Here is a 16189-nt window from a genome sequence, read left to right on the forward strand (position 1 = left end):
CTGCTGTGATATTCTGGTATTAAAAAAACACCCATTTTTGACAAAGATCTTAATTTGCGGCCTTGTCTGCATCTGTATGAGTGAGATACACCCTTTAGATACTGGTGTTATATTCTGCTATTTAAAAAACACCCATTTAGGGCAAAAATCATAATTTTGCAGCCTTTGTGGTAGTGGTGGTTTGCACGCTGTGCAATCAGAGCCTGAAGCGAGGCATAAACGTTCTCAACCTAAGCACCACCTGCATGAAAAGGCATCTAAGTGCAAAGCACGAGCTGCAGTGGAGTAGACACCTTAAAAACCAAGAAACGTCTCTGGCTCCTCCTGCTTCCTCTTCTGCTGCAGTCTCGGCCTCATCATCCACCTCTGAAGTGACAGTCCCACTTGCCACCCCGCAAACCGAGGATCTGCCAGCAACACCATCAACGCTCTTCATCTCCCAAACACTGGAGTGGAAAAGGAAGTACCCCCCTACCCACCCGCGATCCCTGGCCCTGAATGCCAGCATTTCAAAATTACTGTCCTTTGAAATGCTGTAATTCCGTATGGTGTAGACGGAGAGTTTTAAAAGCCTTATGGCGGTGGCTGTCCCACAGCACGTCGTGCCCAGCCACCACTACTTTTCCAGGCGTGCCATCCCTTCCCTGAGCAACCAAGTGGGGGACACAATTAGGTGTGCACTGCAAAAGCCATCTGTGGCAATGTGCACCTCACTACGGATACGTGGACCATTAAGCACGGTCAGAGACGTTATATCTCCATAACAGCACACTGTATAAATGCAGTGGCGGCTGGGCCTGAGGCGGATAGCAGTTTGGCGCATGTCCTTCCACCACCGAGGATTGCAGGGCGCTTCAGTTTGCCTCCTGTTGCTTCCTCCTCCTACTCCACTTCCTCATCCTCTACCAGCTCCTCATCCGGTCAGCATAACACCTTCACCACCAACTTCAGCACAGCCAGGGGTAAACGACAGCAGGCAGTTTTAAAATGTATCTGTTTTGGGGGACAAACCCCACACCGCGCAGGAGCTGTGGACGGGCCTTGAACAACAGCCCGGCCTGGTGGTGTGCGATAGTGGGCGAAATCTCGTAGCAGCTCTGTGACTAGCCGGTTTGATGCACATCCCTTGCCTGGCGCATGTGCTGAATTTGGTGGTGCAGAGATTCCTTTAAAATTACCCCAATATGTCAGAGCTGCTGCATAAAGTGCGGGCCGTCTGTGTGCGCTTTCTGCGTTCTCATCCTGCTGCTGCTCGCCTGTCAGCGCTGCAGAGTAACTTCGGCCTTCTCGCTCAACCACCTCATATGCGACGTGCCCACAAGGTGGAACTCCACCTTGCACATGCTGGCCAGACTGTGCGAGCAGCAGCAGATGATAGTGGAGTTTCATCTGCAGCACTGTAGGTAGCTTCTGCGGAACAGCACCACTTCACCACCAATGAGTGGGCCTCTATGCGAGACCTGTGTTCCTTGTTGCGATGTTTTGAGTACTCCACCAACATGGCCAGTGCCGATAACGCCATTCTCAGCGTTACTATCCCACTTCTATGCCTTCTTGAAAAAACACTGCTGGTGATGATGGAAGAGGATGTGGCATAGGAGGAGGAAGAGTAGGAGGGATCATTTCATAGGGTTTCCGGCAAATCATTCACAAGTGGCTCAGAGGGTGGGTTCCTGCACCCACAAATGCCAGGTACACAATTGTCCAGCCAGGGCACAGTTCTGTAGGATGACGAGGTGGAGGATAAGGAGGAAGAGATGGAGGAGGAGGAATAATGTTCACCACAAGGTGGCACCCAGGCCAGTTCATGACCATCAGCTGTGCATGGCTGGGGGATACAGAGGACACAGACGATGCACCTCCCACAGAGGACAGCTTTTCGTTGCCTCTGGGCAGCCTGGCACACATGAACGATTACATGCTGCAGTGTCTCTGCAACGACCGCCGAGTTGCCCACATTCTAACTTGTGCTGATTACTGGGTAGCCACGCTGCTGCATTCCCTTTACAAGGACAATGTACCGTCCTTAAATCTGTCACTGGAGCGTGATCGCAAGATGCGCGATTACAAGCGCACGCTGGTAGACGCGCTGCTGGTGGCATTCCCACCTGACATCGGGGGCACATTGGAAGCACAAGGCGAAGGCAGAGGAGGAGGAAGAGGTGGCCAACGCAGCTGGGGCACCGCCAGCACCTCAGAAGGCAGGGTTAGCATGGCCGAAATATGGAAAAGCTTTGTCAGCACGCCACAACAACCAGCACCACCAGCTGATATGGAACGTCTTAGCAGGAGGCAGCATTTCACCAACATGGTAGAGCAGTATGTGTGCTCACGCCTACACTTTCTGAATGACGGGTCTGCCCCCTTTAACTTCTGGGTCTCCAAATTGGGCACATGGCCTGAGCTTGCCCTTTACGCCTTGGAGGTGCTGGGCTGCCCTGCAGCCAGTGTATTGTCTGAACGTGTGTTTAGCACGGCAGGGGGTGTTATCACAGACAAGCGCAGCCGCCTGTCACAGCCAATTTGGACAAGCTCACGTTCATTAAAATGAACCAGGCATGGATCCCACAGGACTTGTCCGCACCTTGAGCAGAATAAACATGTATACCAGCCATTGTTATACTACAGTGCAATTTCTCATTCTTGTATTTTGGATATTTCACACTTTTTTGGAGTGTACCCTAATTAAAAAAATAATAAAAAATTAAAACCGAAAACCAGTATTGGCTACCTCGTACTCCTACACCGCCGCTTCCACCTACACCGCTACATCCACCGCCTCCTCAAACTCCTACTCCATATGGACCTCCACCTCATAAATCAAGTTTTTTTTTCTTATCTGTACTTATTCTATTTTATTTTATGTAATTTCACTAATTTGTCTGTTACATTTTTGGGTGAAATTCACCAATATTTGGGTGTGATATACCACTGCTCTACCTAGTAGACAGGTAAAAAAATAATTTGTTACATTTTTGTTAGAAATTTACCAATTTTTGGGTGTGATATACCACTGCTATACCTAGTAGACAGAAAAAAAAAAAACACTAATTTGTCTGTTATATTTTTGGGTGGAATTCACCAATTTTTGGGTGTGATACACCACTGCTCTACCTAGTAGACAGGTAAAAGAAATTCACTAATTTGTCTGTTACATTTTTGGGTGAAATTCACCAATATTTGGGTGTGATATACCACTGCTATACCTAGTAGACAGGTAATAAAGTAATAATTTGTTACATTTTTGTTAGAAATTTACCAATTTTTGGGTGTGATATACCACTGCTATACCTAGTAGACAGGAAAAAAAACAAAACATTAATTTGTCTGTTACATATTCGGGTGTAATTCACCAATGTTTGGGTGTAAAATACCTCTGCTATACCTAGTAGACAGGTAAAAAAAAATCATTAGTTTTTCTGTTACATTCTTGGATGACATTTTACCATTCGTGCCGTGAATTAACCCCTGCTCTGCATAGGTGACAGGGAATAAAATTTTAAAAAATCATCTGTTCCATTAGTGGGTGACATTAACCCATTTCTGCTGATGAAAAACCTCTGCTCTGCATAGGTGGCAGGGAATAAAATTTGTAAAATTCGTCTTTAATTGGCCCTTTCATTCGATCCTTCTGCTTTAATAATTTGTCCCACATTTCAGCTCGATCACATTGCAGCCATTGACCTCCATTGGATGTGGTCTCCCATTCTCACGCTCCCTCTCTGGCGTACAACCCTGATTCGCTGATAACCATGATCAACATGGTAAGCTCAATAATGAACATCGAAAGTTGATAGAGAAGATATCCAAACGGATGTTGGACGTCACGGGGATGTGCGATCAGGCAGAAGTTATCTAGAGTCAACAAAGAGGCAACAGGGCTTCTCCTGTCTAAAGTTTCCAAATCCAAAATACCCCAGTGACCTTCCCTATAATTTTTTATTAATCATTCCAATAACAGGGCATCTTAAGAGTCCTGTATTGATATTTATCGTCACTACCTCCCCGAGTCAGGAGTGGGTAATTGCTGCGCACCCCCTCCTTTCCTTCAATTCTTCATTTTCAATAGCTTCTCCCACATTTCTGCTCGATCACAATAAAATTACATCCATTGATCTTGGATGTGGTCTCTCTTTCTCACGCTCCCTCTCCAGCGTGGAACCCTGATTCACCGCTAACTGTGATCAACATGGAAGGCGCAGAAAAGAACATCGAAAGTTGATAGAGCAGATATCCAATTGGATTGTGAACATCACGAGGACGTGCAACATGGTGGGGCAATATGTTTGCACACGCCTACACGAACTGACTGAAGAGTCTGCCCCCTGCAACTTCTGGGTCTCCAAATTGGGCACATGGCCTGAGCTTGCCCTTTACGCCTTGGAGGTGCTGGCCTGCCCTGCAGCCAGTGTATTGTCTGAATGTTTGTTTAGCACGGTTGGAGGGGGTTATCACAAGGTATATTTCCCAATCTTTTGGGGTGCACCCTAATTTAAACAAAAAAAGAAATAAAAAAAATTAATTAAAACCAAAAACCAGTGTTGGCTACCTGTTCCTCCTCCACCTCCGCTTCCACCTACACCGCCACATCCATTGCCTCCTCAACCTCCTACTCCATATGGACCTAGTCCTCCTAGATCAAGATTATTATTTTTTTATTTTTACGTATTTTATGTTATTTAAAGTCATTTCCCTATCCACATTTGTTTGCAGAGCACTTGCCATGCTCTTTACCACATTTTGCTGGCATTTGCAGCCCTCTAGCCCTTTCCATGACAATTTAAGAGCCATTTTAGTGCTCAAAAGTTCGGGTCCCCATTGACTTCAATGGGGTTCGGGGTCAAGTTCGGGTTCCGAACTCGAACTTTTTTGTGAAGTTCGGCCGAACCCATGGAACCCGAACATCCACGTGTCCGCTCAACTCTAGTGAGAACCTGATGGAAAATTCCTCAAATTCATGTTCAAGTCCTACCACTAAGAACATAGAATTATAGGTAATTTTAGTGGGAGTGTAGCTGGCCAGCTAAGACCTGTCCTAGGTTTCTAGTATAGCTTATATGTGTATACAGGTAGACCTGCCAATAACCTTAATACAGTTCCTATGTTTATGTGTTAAAGACAAAGGTAGAGCTATTTACTGTGACTTCATGTTTTGGATGCCATACAAATGTTATATTTTGTGTTCACAGAAGGAGAAAAAAAGATAATATGTCTTTAAGATTCATTTGGTATTGTAAGGTAAGCTCAGTGACACAGCAGAAACAACAGAAAGTATAGTGTTAATCTGTTGTTGCTGGGCAGAAGTATAGACCAATCACAGCCAGCTTCTCACACAGCAAGAGTTTTTACCAATCCCAGCCTGTCTGGGAATTCCCCCAGTTCCTGCTGCTAGAATCATTATTCACTGGAGATAGGAGCTGAAGAGACATTCATTCCACTGAAAGCTGAGTTCTATGGGAACAAGAGGCCAAAATAGGTAGATAAACCAGTTATATAATGTTCATATTGTTAATATTGTGATTAGAACTATATACTGAACCTGTTATATGTGTGTTTACTTACAGTTCCACCAAATTCAATTGCAACCAAACAATTGCAAATGCAAATTGCAAGCTACAAATTACAAGCATATAAACCAGATTCCATACAAATTGCATACAAACTTCAAACTGCTCATGCCAGATCATAAGCAATTGCATACTGCAAACCAAGTTGAGCAAGCAGAACTATTAGTTAGACCTCAGATATACCTCTCAGAGAGATCAAAAAATACTTAAATAACAAAGTGAGAGTACAGATACCGAAGAGAGAAATATATCCACCATTTTATGTTGAATGCCAAGATTAAACAGTTGAACCACCATCTTATGCATACCGCCATTTTGTGATATCTTTTCAACATGTGTTTTGTACATGGACTATCTGCTGCGGAGGCGGCAGTTTTATATATGAAGAAAAGTGGAAGTTAATAAAGAAGTTATTTCAAGCATTTGGTGTGCTATTTAAACCTACTGTTTCCATAGAATGGCGCTAGAGGAATTACAGAGTAATAGACAGTCTGATTAGACAAAAAAGTCAGAGATATCAAAAATCTTCTAATGCCACAGCGCAAAAGGCACTTCATAGTGCTGAGCCTGCCAGAGGTATCTCCTGGTCCGCTTCGACCAGCTGCCTCGTGTGCCTATCCTCCTCAAGATGTAACAACCTGGTGATTCCTTTGGGAAAGTCTATCCCCACCATCTGGGGCACTGTGAAGAATCAAGGGGTTCACTTAGACAACGCCCTTAGAGAAGGTAGGATACGTGACACAGTGGGTTCACACCACTGGTTTGTGACTACTGCCTGTCATATAGATGCAAAGTAACTGTTTCACTACAACAACGGACTACCTATGCATGTTTCTGCAATGCACAGTGCTGTACACCAATGTATAGGTTCTCTGCACCCGGGAAATAGCTTTTCTGTAATGCGATTCGTCAATAATAAATTTGGATCAAATCAAATCTTTTTGGAAAATTCGGTGAACCATCCAAATCAAATTTTTTAAAAATGTACTCATCTCTAATCATTACTTTCTTCTTCTCCTGCTAAGACTCCTCCTTGTCCTCGGATCCATTGTAAGACATCTATAACAGAAAGTTTGTCCATGAAAAAACTTTTCTCCATCAGCAATTTGCATGTCTACCTAGCCAAGTTGCTGGTGGTTCAGTCGCTGTAGTAGTTGGGCAGTAGCAGCTCATCTCATTAATGCTGCAATTTTCCCTCATATTACTCATATGTATTTTTGACGAGATGCTGACATTCATGCAACAGGTGACCCTGTAGCTGTTAGGGACCCACAATGAGAAACTCCCATGAGGGAGGAGGAAGAGGAGATGCTGCCACTTGAAGAGGAGGAAGAGGATTGGAAGTTGGAGGACTAAGAGGATGATGATGAGGACGGTGACACTGGCCACGACACCCAAATGTCTGAGTGGAGAGCAGAGGTGGAAAGAACTAGCTCCTGGGGCACGCGGGCCAGAATGGCGATCTTTAGACGTGCTTGCTTACACAGTGCCAGGCATATCGTCGATATCAACCAGTCTGATAATTACTGGATAGCCATGCTTCTAGACCCTTACTACCAGGGCAAATTGGGGGAATGTTTTCTTCTCGCAGAAAGGGAGGACAAATAACATTACCTGGAAACTCTGTACATGCAGCTTGTCGCAGCTTATGGTTAGCAGACGCCTGTCGCCGGTGTGTCTGAAAGGGAAGCCCCTCTCCACACCTGGCAGATTCACCCCCTTCCCACAGTCAAGAGCAGCAGAAGCTGCAGCAGCAGTAGCAGCAACAGGAGCCACTGCAGTCTCCTCAACATGATGGAGCAGTTTTTCCATGTGCCACACCATACTGAGGTCAGGCAGCTAGCCAATAGCTCCCGCTTCAACGCCCAGGTTCACCCCTACCTAAACTATTGTAAGTTTCTGTCACATACCTATTTCCCTGACCTTATGGATTTCTGGGCAGGCAGACTGGTACAGCACGCTCTCTATCTTCCTTCATGCCCAGGCTCCAGTAGCATCTAAGAGAGGGTTTTCAGCACCGCACAGGGAGTGTTGACTCCCACACAGACCAAGTTGTCCTCCACTAGTGTCCAAAACCTGAATTCTGGAGGATTTTCACACTCCTCCATGTGATTCCCATGAATAGACCTCGTCTTGCCACTGTTGGGTGTAGCTAAGCTTTTCTGCACCCAGCGCAAAGATTTAGATTTGCCCCCCCCTTTCCCCGCAACTCAAATTTACATAAAGAGGGGGTAGTTAAGCCACTGCTCTAACTCTGCCCAATGCATAACTATACTCACCCACCAAATAAAATCTATCATAGGGTACATGGTGGCACCAATACTTCTTGCAATAAACAAAAGACCCAACTGGTCCTACCTCATGCAAGGTATCACTGGCGTTGCTGCAATGTCCTCTGGATTCGGAACTAGGTCCCTGTGGTGATAGAGAGAAAATAATAATCGCATCAGGAAAGGATGGTGACTCTACCTGGGAAATACCTACGAGGGGGCACTGTGCTGGCCCTGTAAGACCGAGCCATCCCAATGTATAACCAGGTAATCTAGGGATTTTCCCTTAGTGCTACCACACAGTACTAATACCCACATTGTGCTCCTTCACAATAATTATGCCCACATTGTGCCTACTTTACAGCATAAATGCCTAAAATGTGCCCTTCTCACAGTAGTTATGCCCACATTGTGGACCCTTCACAGTAGTTATGTCCTCCTTGCGGCCGCTCACTGTAGTTATGCCAACCTTTGTGCCTGTCACAATAGTTATGCCCATCTGTGTGTCTCTTCACAGTAGTTATGCCACTTTTGTGCCTGTCACAGTATTTATCCCATCATTGTGCCCACTATAGTAGTACTAGTTATGCCCATATTTGAGACCCTTCACAGTAGTTATGCCCACCTTTGTGACCCTTCACAGTAGTTATGCCCACCTTTGTGCCCCTCACAGTAGATATGCCCATATTTTTTCTCCCTTACAGTAATTATGCCCACCTTTGTGCCTGTCACGGTAGTTATGCTCATCTGTGTGCCTCTTCACAGTAGTTATGCCCACCTTTGTGCCCCTCACAGTAGATATACCCATATGTTTTCTCCCTCGCAGTAATTATGCCCACCTTTGTGCCCCTCACAGTAGTTATACCAGATATGTTCCCACTGCCGCCTCATTGTAGTTATGACCAGATATGTGCAGATATGTTCCCTCTCAGTGTAGTTATGCACACTTTTGTGCCACCTCACAGAGTTTTGGCCCCCTTTGCCCCGAAGTTCCCTATCCTACTTTCCTGACAACATGCTCCTACACACATCAGCGCTGCTAAGTACCGGGCCCATTTTTGTTTTTGCATTTTTGTTTTTTCCACCCCACGTTCCAATAGCCATACCTTTTTATTTTCCTATTTGCATAGCCATATGTGGGCTTATTTTTTTATGGGACAAGATGTCTTTTTTAATGGTACCATTTAATTTAACATGTCTTTTATTGGCAAACGGGAAATATATTCTTTGTGAGGTTAAATTGAAAAAAACATAATTCTACCAATGTGTTGGGTTTTAACATCCCGGCATTCACTGTGCACTAAAAATGATAAGGACATGATTCTGTGGCTCAATATGAATCCAGCAATACCAAACTTGTCTAGATTTTTTTGTTTAAAAAAAAAAAAAAAAAATTTATAAAAATCATACTTTTCATTGCATCGCTATTTTCTGACAGAAATAACTTTTTATATTTCAGTTTACAGAGCTGTGTGAAAGCTTTGTTTTTGGCAATATGAACTGTAGTTTTTATTGTTACCATTTTTGTAGTACATATGTCATTTTGATCACTATTACTCCATTTTTTAAATCATGGAATTTTTCTGTAGCCACAATTGTAGTATATTTTTCTAGAATATGTTAGATGGTCGCGAGGCTGTTGGGCTTGGACCATTGTCTAATCCTGTGAATCAAGTGGTAGGGGAGAGCCTCATGAGTGGGGACTGTCACTCGCTGCTTAAGGACTCTGATGAACTAATCAATTTGCTCATCTCTAATGGCCACCAATTTAATACATGAACAGTTCAAGTTCACCAGAATGAAATGTGCTCTTATGGAGTTGGGGACCCCTCCCTTTAACATCCATTTGCTCTGCCAAGGAATATAAAAAGGTATTGTCTTTATAAAATATGATTGTAAAAAAAAAACTGAGAATACATTTTGCAACAGAAAACATTTATTGATGAGCAAGCAAAATATTTCAGTTACATTTATCATTTAAGGCATATAAGTTCTTATTAACATCAAAGGCAACATTGCTTCCTCTATGGCCTCAGGTTTGTCCTTTGATTAATATTTTCCTTGAGACTGGCAAGGATCAGGAACACAGGGGTTGCAAGGATCTGTGAAGGAAAATAAACATTTATATTACTTTTTAATCTACTCCATTCCTATACACTGTTTTAATTGTAGTGATATAAAACAACTATAAATATTCATATTTTATTCCAACCAGGACGCTACTTGAGTATATAGAATGGATGGATTCTGGGTTTAAGTGGGTTTTCTTTGGCTGCTCTAGTTTCGGGCTTGTTCACATGACCGTATGGCTTTTTCAGTGTTTTGCGGCCCGTTTTTAACGGATCCGTTCTTCCATTTTTTGCTTCAGTGTTTCCGGTTCCATTCCGTTTTTCTATATGGCATATACAGTATCAAGTAATTACATATAAAAAATTAGGTTGGGCATAAAATTTTCAATAGATGGCTCTGCAAAAACGGAACGGATAAGGAAGACATATGGTACATTCTTTATGTGTTCAGGGTTTTTTTTGCGGACCCATTGACTTGAATGGAGCCATGGAACGTGATTTGCGGGCAATAATAGGACATGTTCTATCTTTGAATGGAACGGAAAAACAGAAATACGGAAATGGAATGCATGCCGAGTACATTGTTTGTTTGTTTTTTTGCGGACCCATTGACTTGAATGGAGCCACGGAACGTGATTTGCGGGCAATAATAAGACATGTTCTATCTTTGAATGGAACGAAAAAATGGAAATACGGAAACGGAATGCATACGGAGTACATTGTTTTATTTTTTTTGCGGAACCATTGAAATTAATGGTTCCGTATACGGACCTTATACAGAACTCAAAAAACGGCCCATATAAGGAACACAAATAACGTTCATGGGAACAAGCCCTTCATCACAAAATGTAGGGTCCTAGTTATGCAGCCAAAAGAAACTGCACTTTGAGTCTCCGTGAGATTATGGATTTTATAGGTGAAACTCGCAAAATTAGAATATTGTGCAAAGTTCATTTATTTAAGTAATGCAACTTAAAATGTGAAACTAACATATGAGATAGACTCATTACATGCAAAGTGAGAAATTTCAATCCTTTATTTGTTATAATTTGGATGATTATGGCTTACAGCCTATGAAACAGCAAAGTCAAAATTTTGAGGTACCCTTTGCTCAAGTGGTATGGACTAATTAGCTGACTATAGTGTGACACTTTGAGCCTACAATATTGAACCTTTTCACAAAATTCACGTTTTAAGCTGCATTAATGCAATTCCTTTTAATTTGCATTACTGAGGCCTCTTTCACACTTGCGTTGTTGGGATCCGGCATGCACTTCAGTTGCCGGAGGTGCCTGCCGGATCCGGAAAAACGCAAGTGTACTGAAAGCATTTGAAGACGGAACCGTCTTCCAAATGCTTTCAGTGTTACTATGGCACCCAGGACGCTATTAAAGTCCTGGTTGCCATAGTAGGAGCGGGGAGCGGGGGAGCGGTATACTTACAGTCCGTGCGGCTCCCGGGGCGCTCCAGAATGACGTCAGAGCGCCCCATGCGCATGGATGACGTGATCCATGCGATCACGTGATCCATGCACTTGGGGCGCCCTGACGTCACTCTGGAGCGCCCGGGGAGCCGCACGGAAGGTAAGTACACTGCTCCCCCGCTCCCCGCTACACTTTACCATGGCTGCCAGGACTTTAGCGTCCCGGCAGCCATGGTAACCACTCTGAAAAAGCTAAATGTCGGCTCCGGCAAAGCGCCGAAACGACGTTTAGCTTAAGGCCGGATCCGGATCAATGCCTTCCAATGGGCATTAATTCCGGATCCGGCCTTGCGGCAAGTGTTCCGGATTTTTGGCCGGAGCAAAAAGCGCAGCATGCTGCAGTATTTTCTCCGGCCAACAAACGTTCCGTACCGGAACTGAAGACATCCTGATGCATCCTGAACGGATTACTCTCCATTCAGAATGCATTAGGATAATCCTGATCAGGATTCTTCCGGCATAGAGCCCCGACGACGGAACTCTATGCCGGAAGACAATAACGCAGGTGTGAAAGAGCCCTGAAATAAATTAACTTTTGCACGATATTCTAATTTTTCGAGTTTCACCTGTATGTGGTAGCTTTAATTGCAGTAAATACATTAGGAGAAAGTGTACTCATCCCTCAGCATTTTACTAAGTTTCTCAAAAAATGTTAATTAAAAATATAAAAAAGATATAAAAAATCTAAGCTTGAATTTTTTTTTACTGTTGTAAAATGCTTTACTATTGTAATTGAAATACTCATGCTATTCTTATCCTATAAATAACTGCTGTGGTATTTGGTCTTTAAATATATAGTACAAATAGTAAAATCAACATAACGGAAACATCCTAAAATAAAACATTTTCTCAGTAAAATATCACCTTTTAGAGTAGAATTAATCATTTTATATGATTTTAAATATGATCTATAGTGTATATACCTTTTTGATATCCTTGGCACTGCTGTATAGGCTTGCAGGCTGAAAGAAACAATACATGTTAGTAGCTGTTATGTAATATGCCTTGTTAAATAACCGAATGGCTAATTCTAATAGAATATAGTATCCTTTCACATTATTTTTCATATTTAACCTCTTAAGTACTGGGCCCTTTTTTGGTTTTCCCTTTAGTTTATCATGTCTTGTAATGTAAAAGGGGGAAAGAAATTCTTTGTGTGGTTAGCTAGGAAAAAAAAACACACAATGCCGCCAAGATATTTTGGGTTTTGATATTACAGGGTTAACTGTGTGCTAAAAATTACATGATGTCCTTATTCTGCAGCTCAATATATTTTTTTTACTACTTTTAAAGAAATAAAAACCTTTGAAAAAAATCTACATTTCTTTGCATCACCATTTTCTGACAGCCCTAACTTTTTTATATTTGGGTCTAGAGCATACAACATTTTGATCACTGTTATTCAATTTTTTTCAGGGAGGGGGACGAGGTGACAAAAAATGGCAAATTGTGTATTTTACAGTTTTTTGGTACGTCGTACTTTGTGCTAAATATAATAAAAGTTGTAAATTGTCTGTTAAATTTGACCCATCTTTAAACTTTTGCCTAGAAAAGCTACCCAGATTTTTATGCCACGCTAAACTGGACTTCAAATTTGCAGAGATACATATGTAAGAAAACCAAATAACATAGCTAAGCACACCTACATTCACACCCACTTTTCAAAATTAGAGTGAGTGGTGTAAAAAATTTTTGCAGCCCCACTGAAGGGAATGGTTCTGCATATGAACCGCAAAAGAAAAAAAAAGGTAATGGACACGGATGCAAAATACATTCATGTGCATGAGTAATAAATAAAAAGATTCACCATTTATGCGTTGAAATGTCCATAATATGTAGCCTTCTATATTTTGATAAGCTACAAGAAGACTCTACTATGATTCTTGTCTTTAAATTAGTACTTCAATTTATATTGGTATTACTTACGATCTTGGCATGAGTCTTGGCAGATGGTCTGCTTCTGGCATGGATCCTGGTAGAAAGTCTGCTTCTGGCAAGGATCCTGGCAGATGGTTTGCTTCTGGCATGGATCCTGGCAGATTGTCTGCTTCTGGCACGGGTCCTTGCATTGGGCTTTCTGATGTCCTCCTTTAACTCCAGACATGTTTGCTTTTGTGATCTTTGCCTAGGACAGCACAAGATATGAAGATTTGCAGTTGATTGTAGTGATCCTTTGCAAAGTTTCCTTTTATATACACAATTTGGTATGCTGTGTGGCATGCATAAACAAAACCGCCTTTAGTTTTTACAAGATGGAAAATCAGGATATTATTGAGAGAATGTTTATTGTCATATAATTATAACCTTGAAGTTGGATGTTTCTAAGAGAACAGCTCATGTCATATACATCCTAGAATAATGTGCTTTTATGGCTAATGATTTAGAAATCCTGGTATTTTGAATACACCTCTTGAATAATGTGCCTAAATACTGTATGAATAAGATCCAGTTTTAGGATGAGTAAATGAAGGAAGAGCCTAGATAAATAATAGGTTAGGGAGATGTGATTGTATTTTGCTGACACATATAGCAAATTCCATCCTAAGCTATTTAAAAATCAACAAGGTTTGTCATTAGTATCAGTTTTGTGTTTCAAAACATATTTATTAAAGACAAGAAATCACTGAAATTATCAAATTATATCAAAATGGACAGTTGCTTAAATGTAGTAGCTCGAATTCAACGTTTGGCAAAGGGAATCAGAAAAAAGGAATTGAATGTAGAAGAAAAAATGAAATCTGAAGAAACAGTCATAAGACTCATTCAACAGAGATTCTACAGTGAAGAGTTGAAGAGACTTTGAGAAGAACCTAAAAGGGTTCCAAATAACCACCCATTGTACAAGCTTAATCTTGTTCTGCAGGATGGTATACTGAAGGTGGGAGGGAGACTGGGAAATGCATCGTTACCTAACAGAGTGAAGCATCCAGCAATTCTACCCAAAAATCCGACCTACACAAGATTGATTATTGATCACTACCACAACATATCCTTGCATCAAAGAAGAAGCTTTACCCAAAGCTGTTTGAGAGAAGGTGGTTACTGAATTGTGAAAAGGAGCAAAGTTATAGCAAAGTATATAAGTAAATGTGTAGTCTGCAGAAAGGCACGTAGACCTACAAAAGAAAAAAGAATGCAGATTTACCGGCAGATCGTGTAAACCCATCACCACCATTTCTTTATAGTGGAATGGATTGTTTTAGCCCATTCATCACCAAACAGAACTGCAAGGAGTACTAGAGATACTAATATTTACATGTCTGAGTTCCAGAGCGATTCACCTGGAAATGTTCGAAGATATGTCTACTGATGCATTTATCAACAACTTAAGATGTTTCATAGCCATTAGAGGTACCGTCAGAGAGCTTAGATCTGACCAAGGATCTAATTTTGTCGGAGCAAAGAATGAATTGAAGAAAGCTCTAAAGAGATTGGTAGAGAAAAAGTAACAGAATATTTGTTAGTGATTTTCATATGAATGCTCCTCATGCGGCTTGGAATTTGGGAAAGACAAATCAGAACTGTGAGAAATGTTTTAAGTTCAGTGTTGAAAAAGAACACCAGAAGAATAGATGATGCTTCACTTAGGACCCTATTGTATGAAATAATGTCTATTGTTAACAGTCGTCCACTTACAGTTGATAATATCAACGACCCAACAAGTTTGGACCCTTTAACTCCCAACCATCTACTTCACCTTAAGTCTGATTTCATACAGCCACCGCCTGGCAAGTTCACCAAAAAGGATTTATATGCCAGAGGGAGATGGTGAAGAGTTCAATATCTATCAGAACAGTTTTGGAATAGATGGAGGAAAGAGTACTTAGCCAATCTTATGCTAAGAAGTAAATGGCAAACACACAGAAGAAATTTCCAAGTTGGTGACATAGTGTTAGTAAAATAAGAAGATTTACCTAGAAGTCAATGGAAATTGGCCAAAGTTCTAGAAGTTCAAAAGGATGAAGACACACTAGTAAGAATAGTGTTGTTACAAATACGAGACTCAAAACTTGACAAAAAAAGAACATGTCTCACTACTCCACTCAAGTTAGAACGTCCTATACAGAAGTTATTTGCTCTACATGAGAGGTAAGAACTAGGGTTAAGTAAACATGAACTGTAAACTTCGGGTTCGTACCAAACTTTAGGATTTTTGGACCCCGAACCCGAACAAGAACATTTCAGTAAAAGTTTGGGTTTGGGTTCGGTGTTCAGCGAGTTAATGGCACTTTTTGAAAGGCTGCAGAGCAGCCAATTAAAAAGCGATTAACTCTGTGCCCTTAGAAGCCATCACAGCCATGCCTACTTATGGCATGGCTGTGATTGGCCAGTGAAGCATGTGACCCAGCCTCTATATAAGCTGGAGTCATGTAGCGCTACACGTCACTCTGCTCTTAGTACTGTAGGGAGAGGATGCTGAGCCTGTGAGGGAGAGAATAGGAAAGAAACTTTAATCAGAACTGCAATTGAACCCAGCGATCTACATAGATTTTGTTGTGTGGGTGCAGTGCACAATCTTTTTACCTTGCTCTGAGCCCAGTGACAGAGAAAAATAATTTTATCCGTCTGTTAGTTAGGTGGGCGGCCGCGGCCATCTTATGCAAGCTTAGTGCACCAGCACTAAATATGTGCTTTTGAGACATTCAAATACATAGAAACATAGAAACATAGAATGTGTCGGCAGATAAGAACCATTTGGCCCATCTAGTCTGCACAATATACTGAATACTATGGATAGCCCCTGGCCCTATCTTATATGAAGGATGGCCTTATGCCTATCCCATGCATGCTTAAACTCCT

General features: G+C 41.9%; 1 protein-coding gene across 1 annotated transcript; it reads right to left on the bottom strand.

Annotated features, from left to right (window-relative positions):
• Positions 1-9751: 9751 nt before the first annotated feature.
• LOC121005300 (cornifin alpha-like) lies at positions 9752-13570 on the bottom strand. Its single transcript, XM_040437952.1, has 3 exons — positions 13316-13570; positions 12313-12351; positions 9752-9939 (listed from the first exon to the last, which is right to left on the bottom strand). Exons 1-3 carry the CDS (start codon positions 13491-13493, stop codon positions 9887-9889), a joined length of 270 nt encoding a protein of 89 aa, XP_040293886.1. The 5' UTR covers positions 13494-13570; the 3' UTR covers positions 9752-9886.
• Positions 13571-16189: the final 2619 nt, after the last annotated feature.

This window comes from Bufo bufo, chromosome 6 (genome assembly GCF_905171765.1).
Source record: "Bufo bufo chromosome 6, aBufBuf1.1, whole genome shotgun sequence".
Lineage (NCBI taxonomy): Eukaryota > Metazoa > Chordata > Amphibia > Anura > Bufonidae > Bufo > Bufo bufo.

What these genes read in the sequence shown, in the direction of transcription:
- LOC121005300 (XM_040437952.1), bottom strand. Translation starts at nt 13,493, where the DNA reads ATGTCTGGAGTTAAAGGAGGACATCAGAAAGCCCAATGCAAGGACCCG. An exon ending in CCAAGACTCATGCCAAGATC is followed by an intron (nt 12,352 to 13,315) that starts GTAAGTAATACC and finishes TGTTTCTTTCAG; the next exon opens with CCTGCAAGCCTATACAGCAG. An exon ending in GTGCCAAGGATATCAAAAAG is followed by an intron (nt 9,940 to 12,312) that starts GTATATACACTA and finishes TTTCCTTCACAG; the next exon opens with ATCCTTGCAACCCCTGTGTT.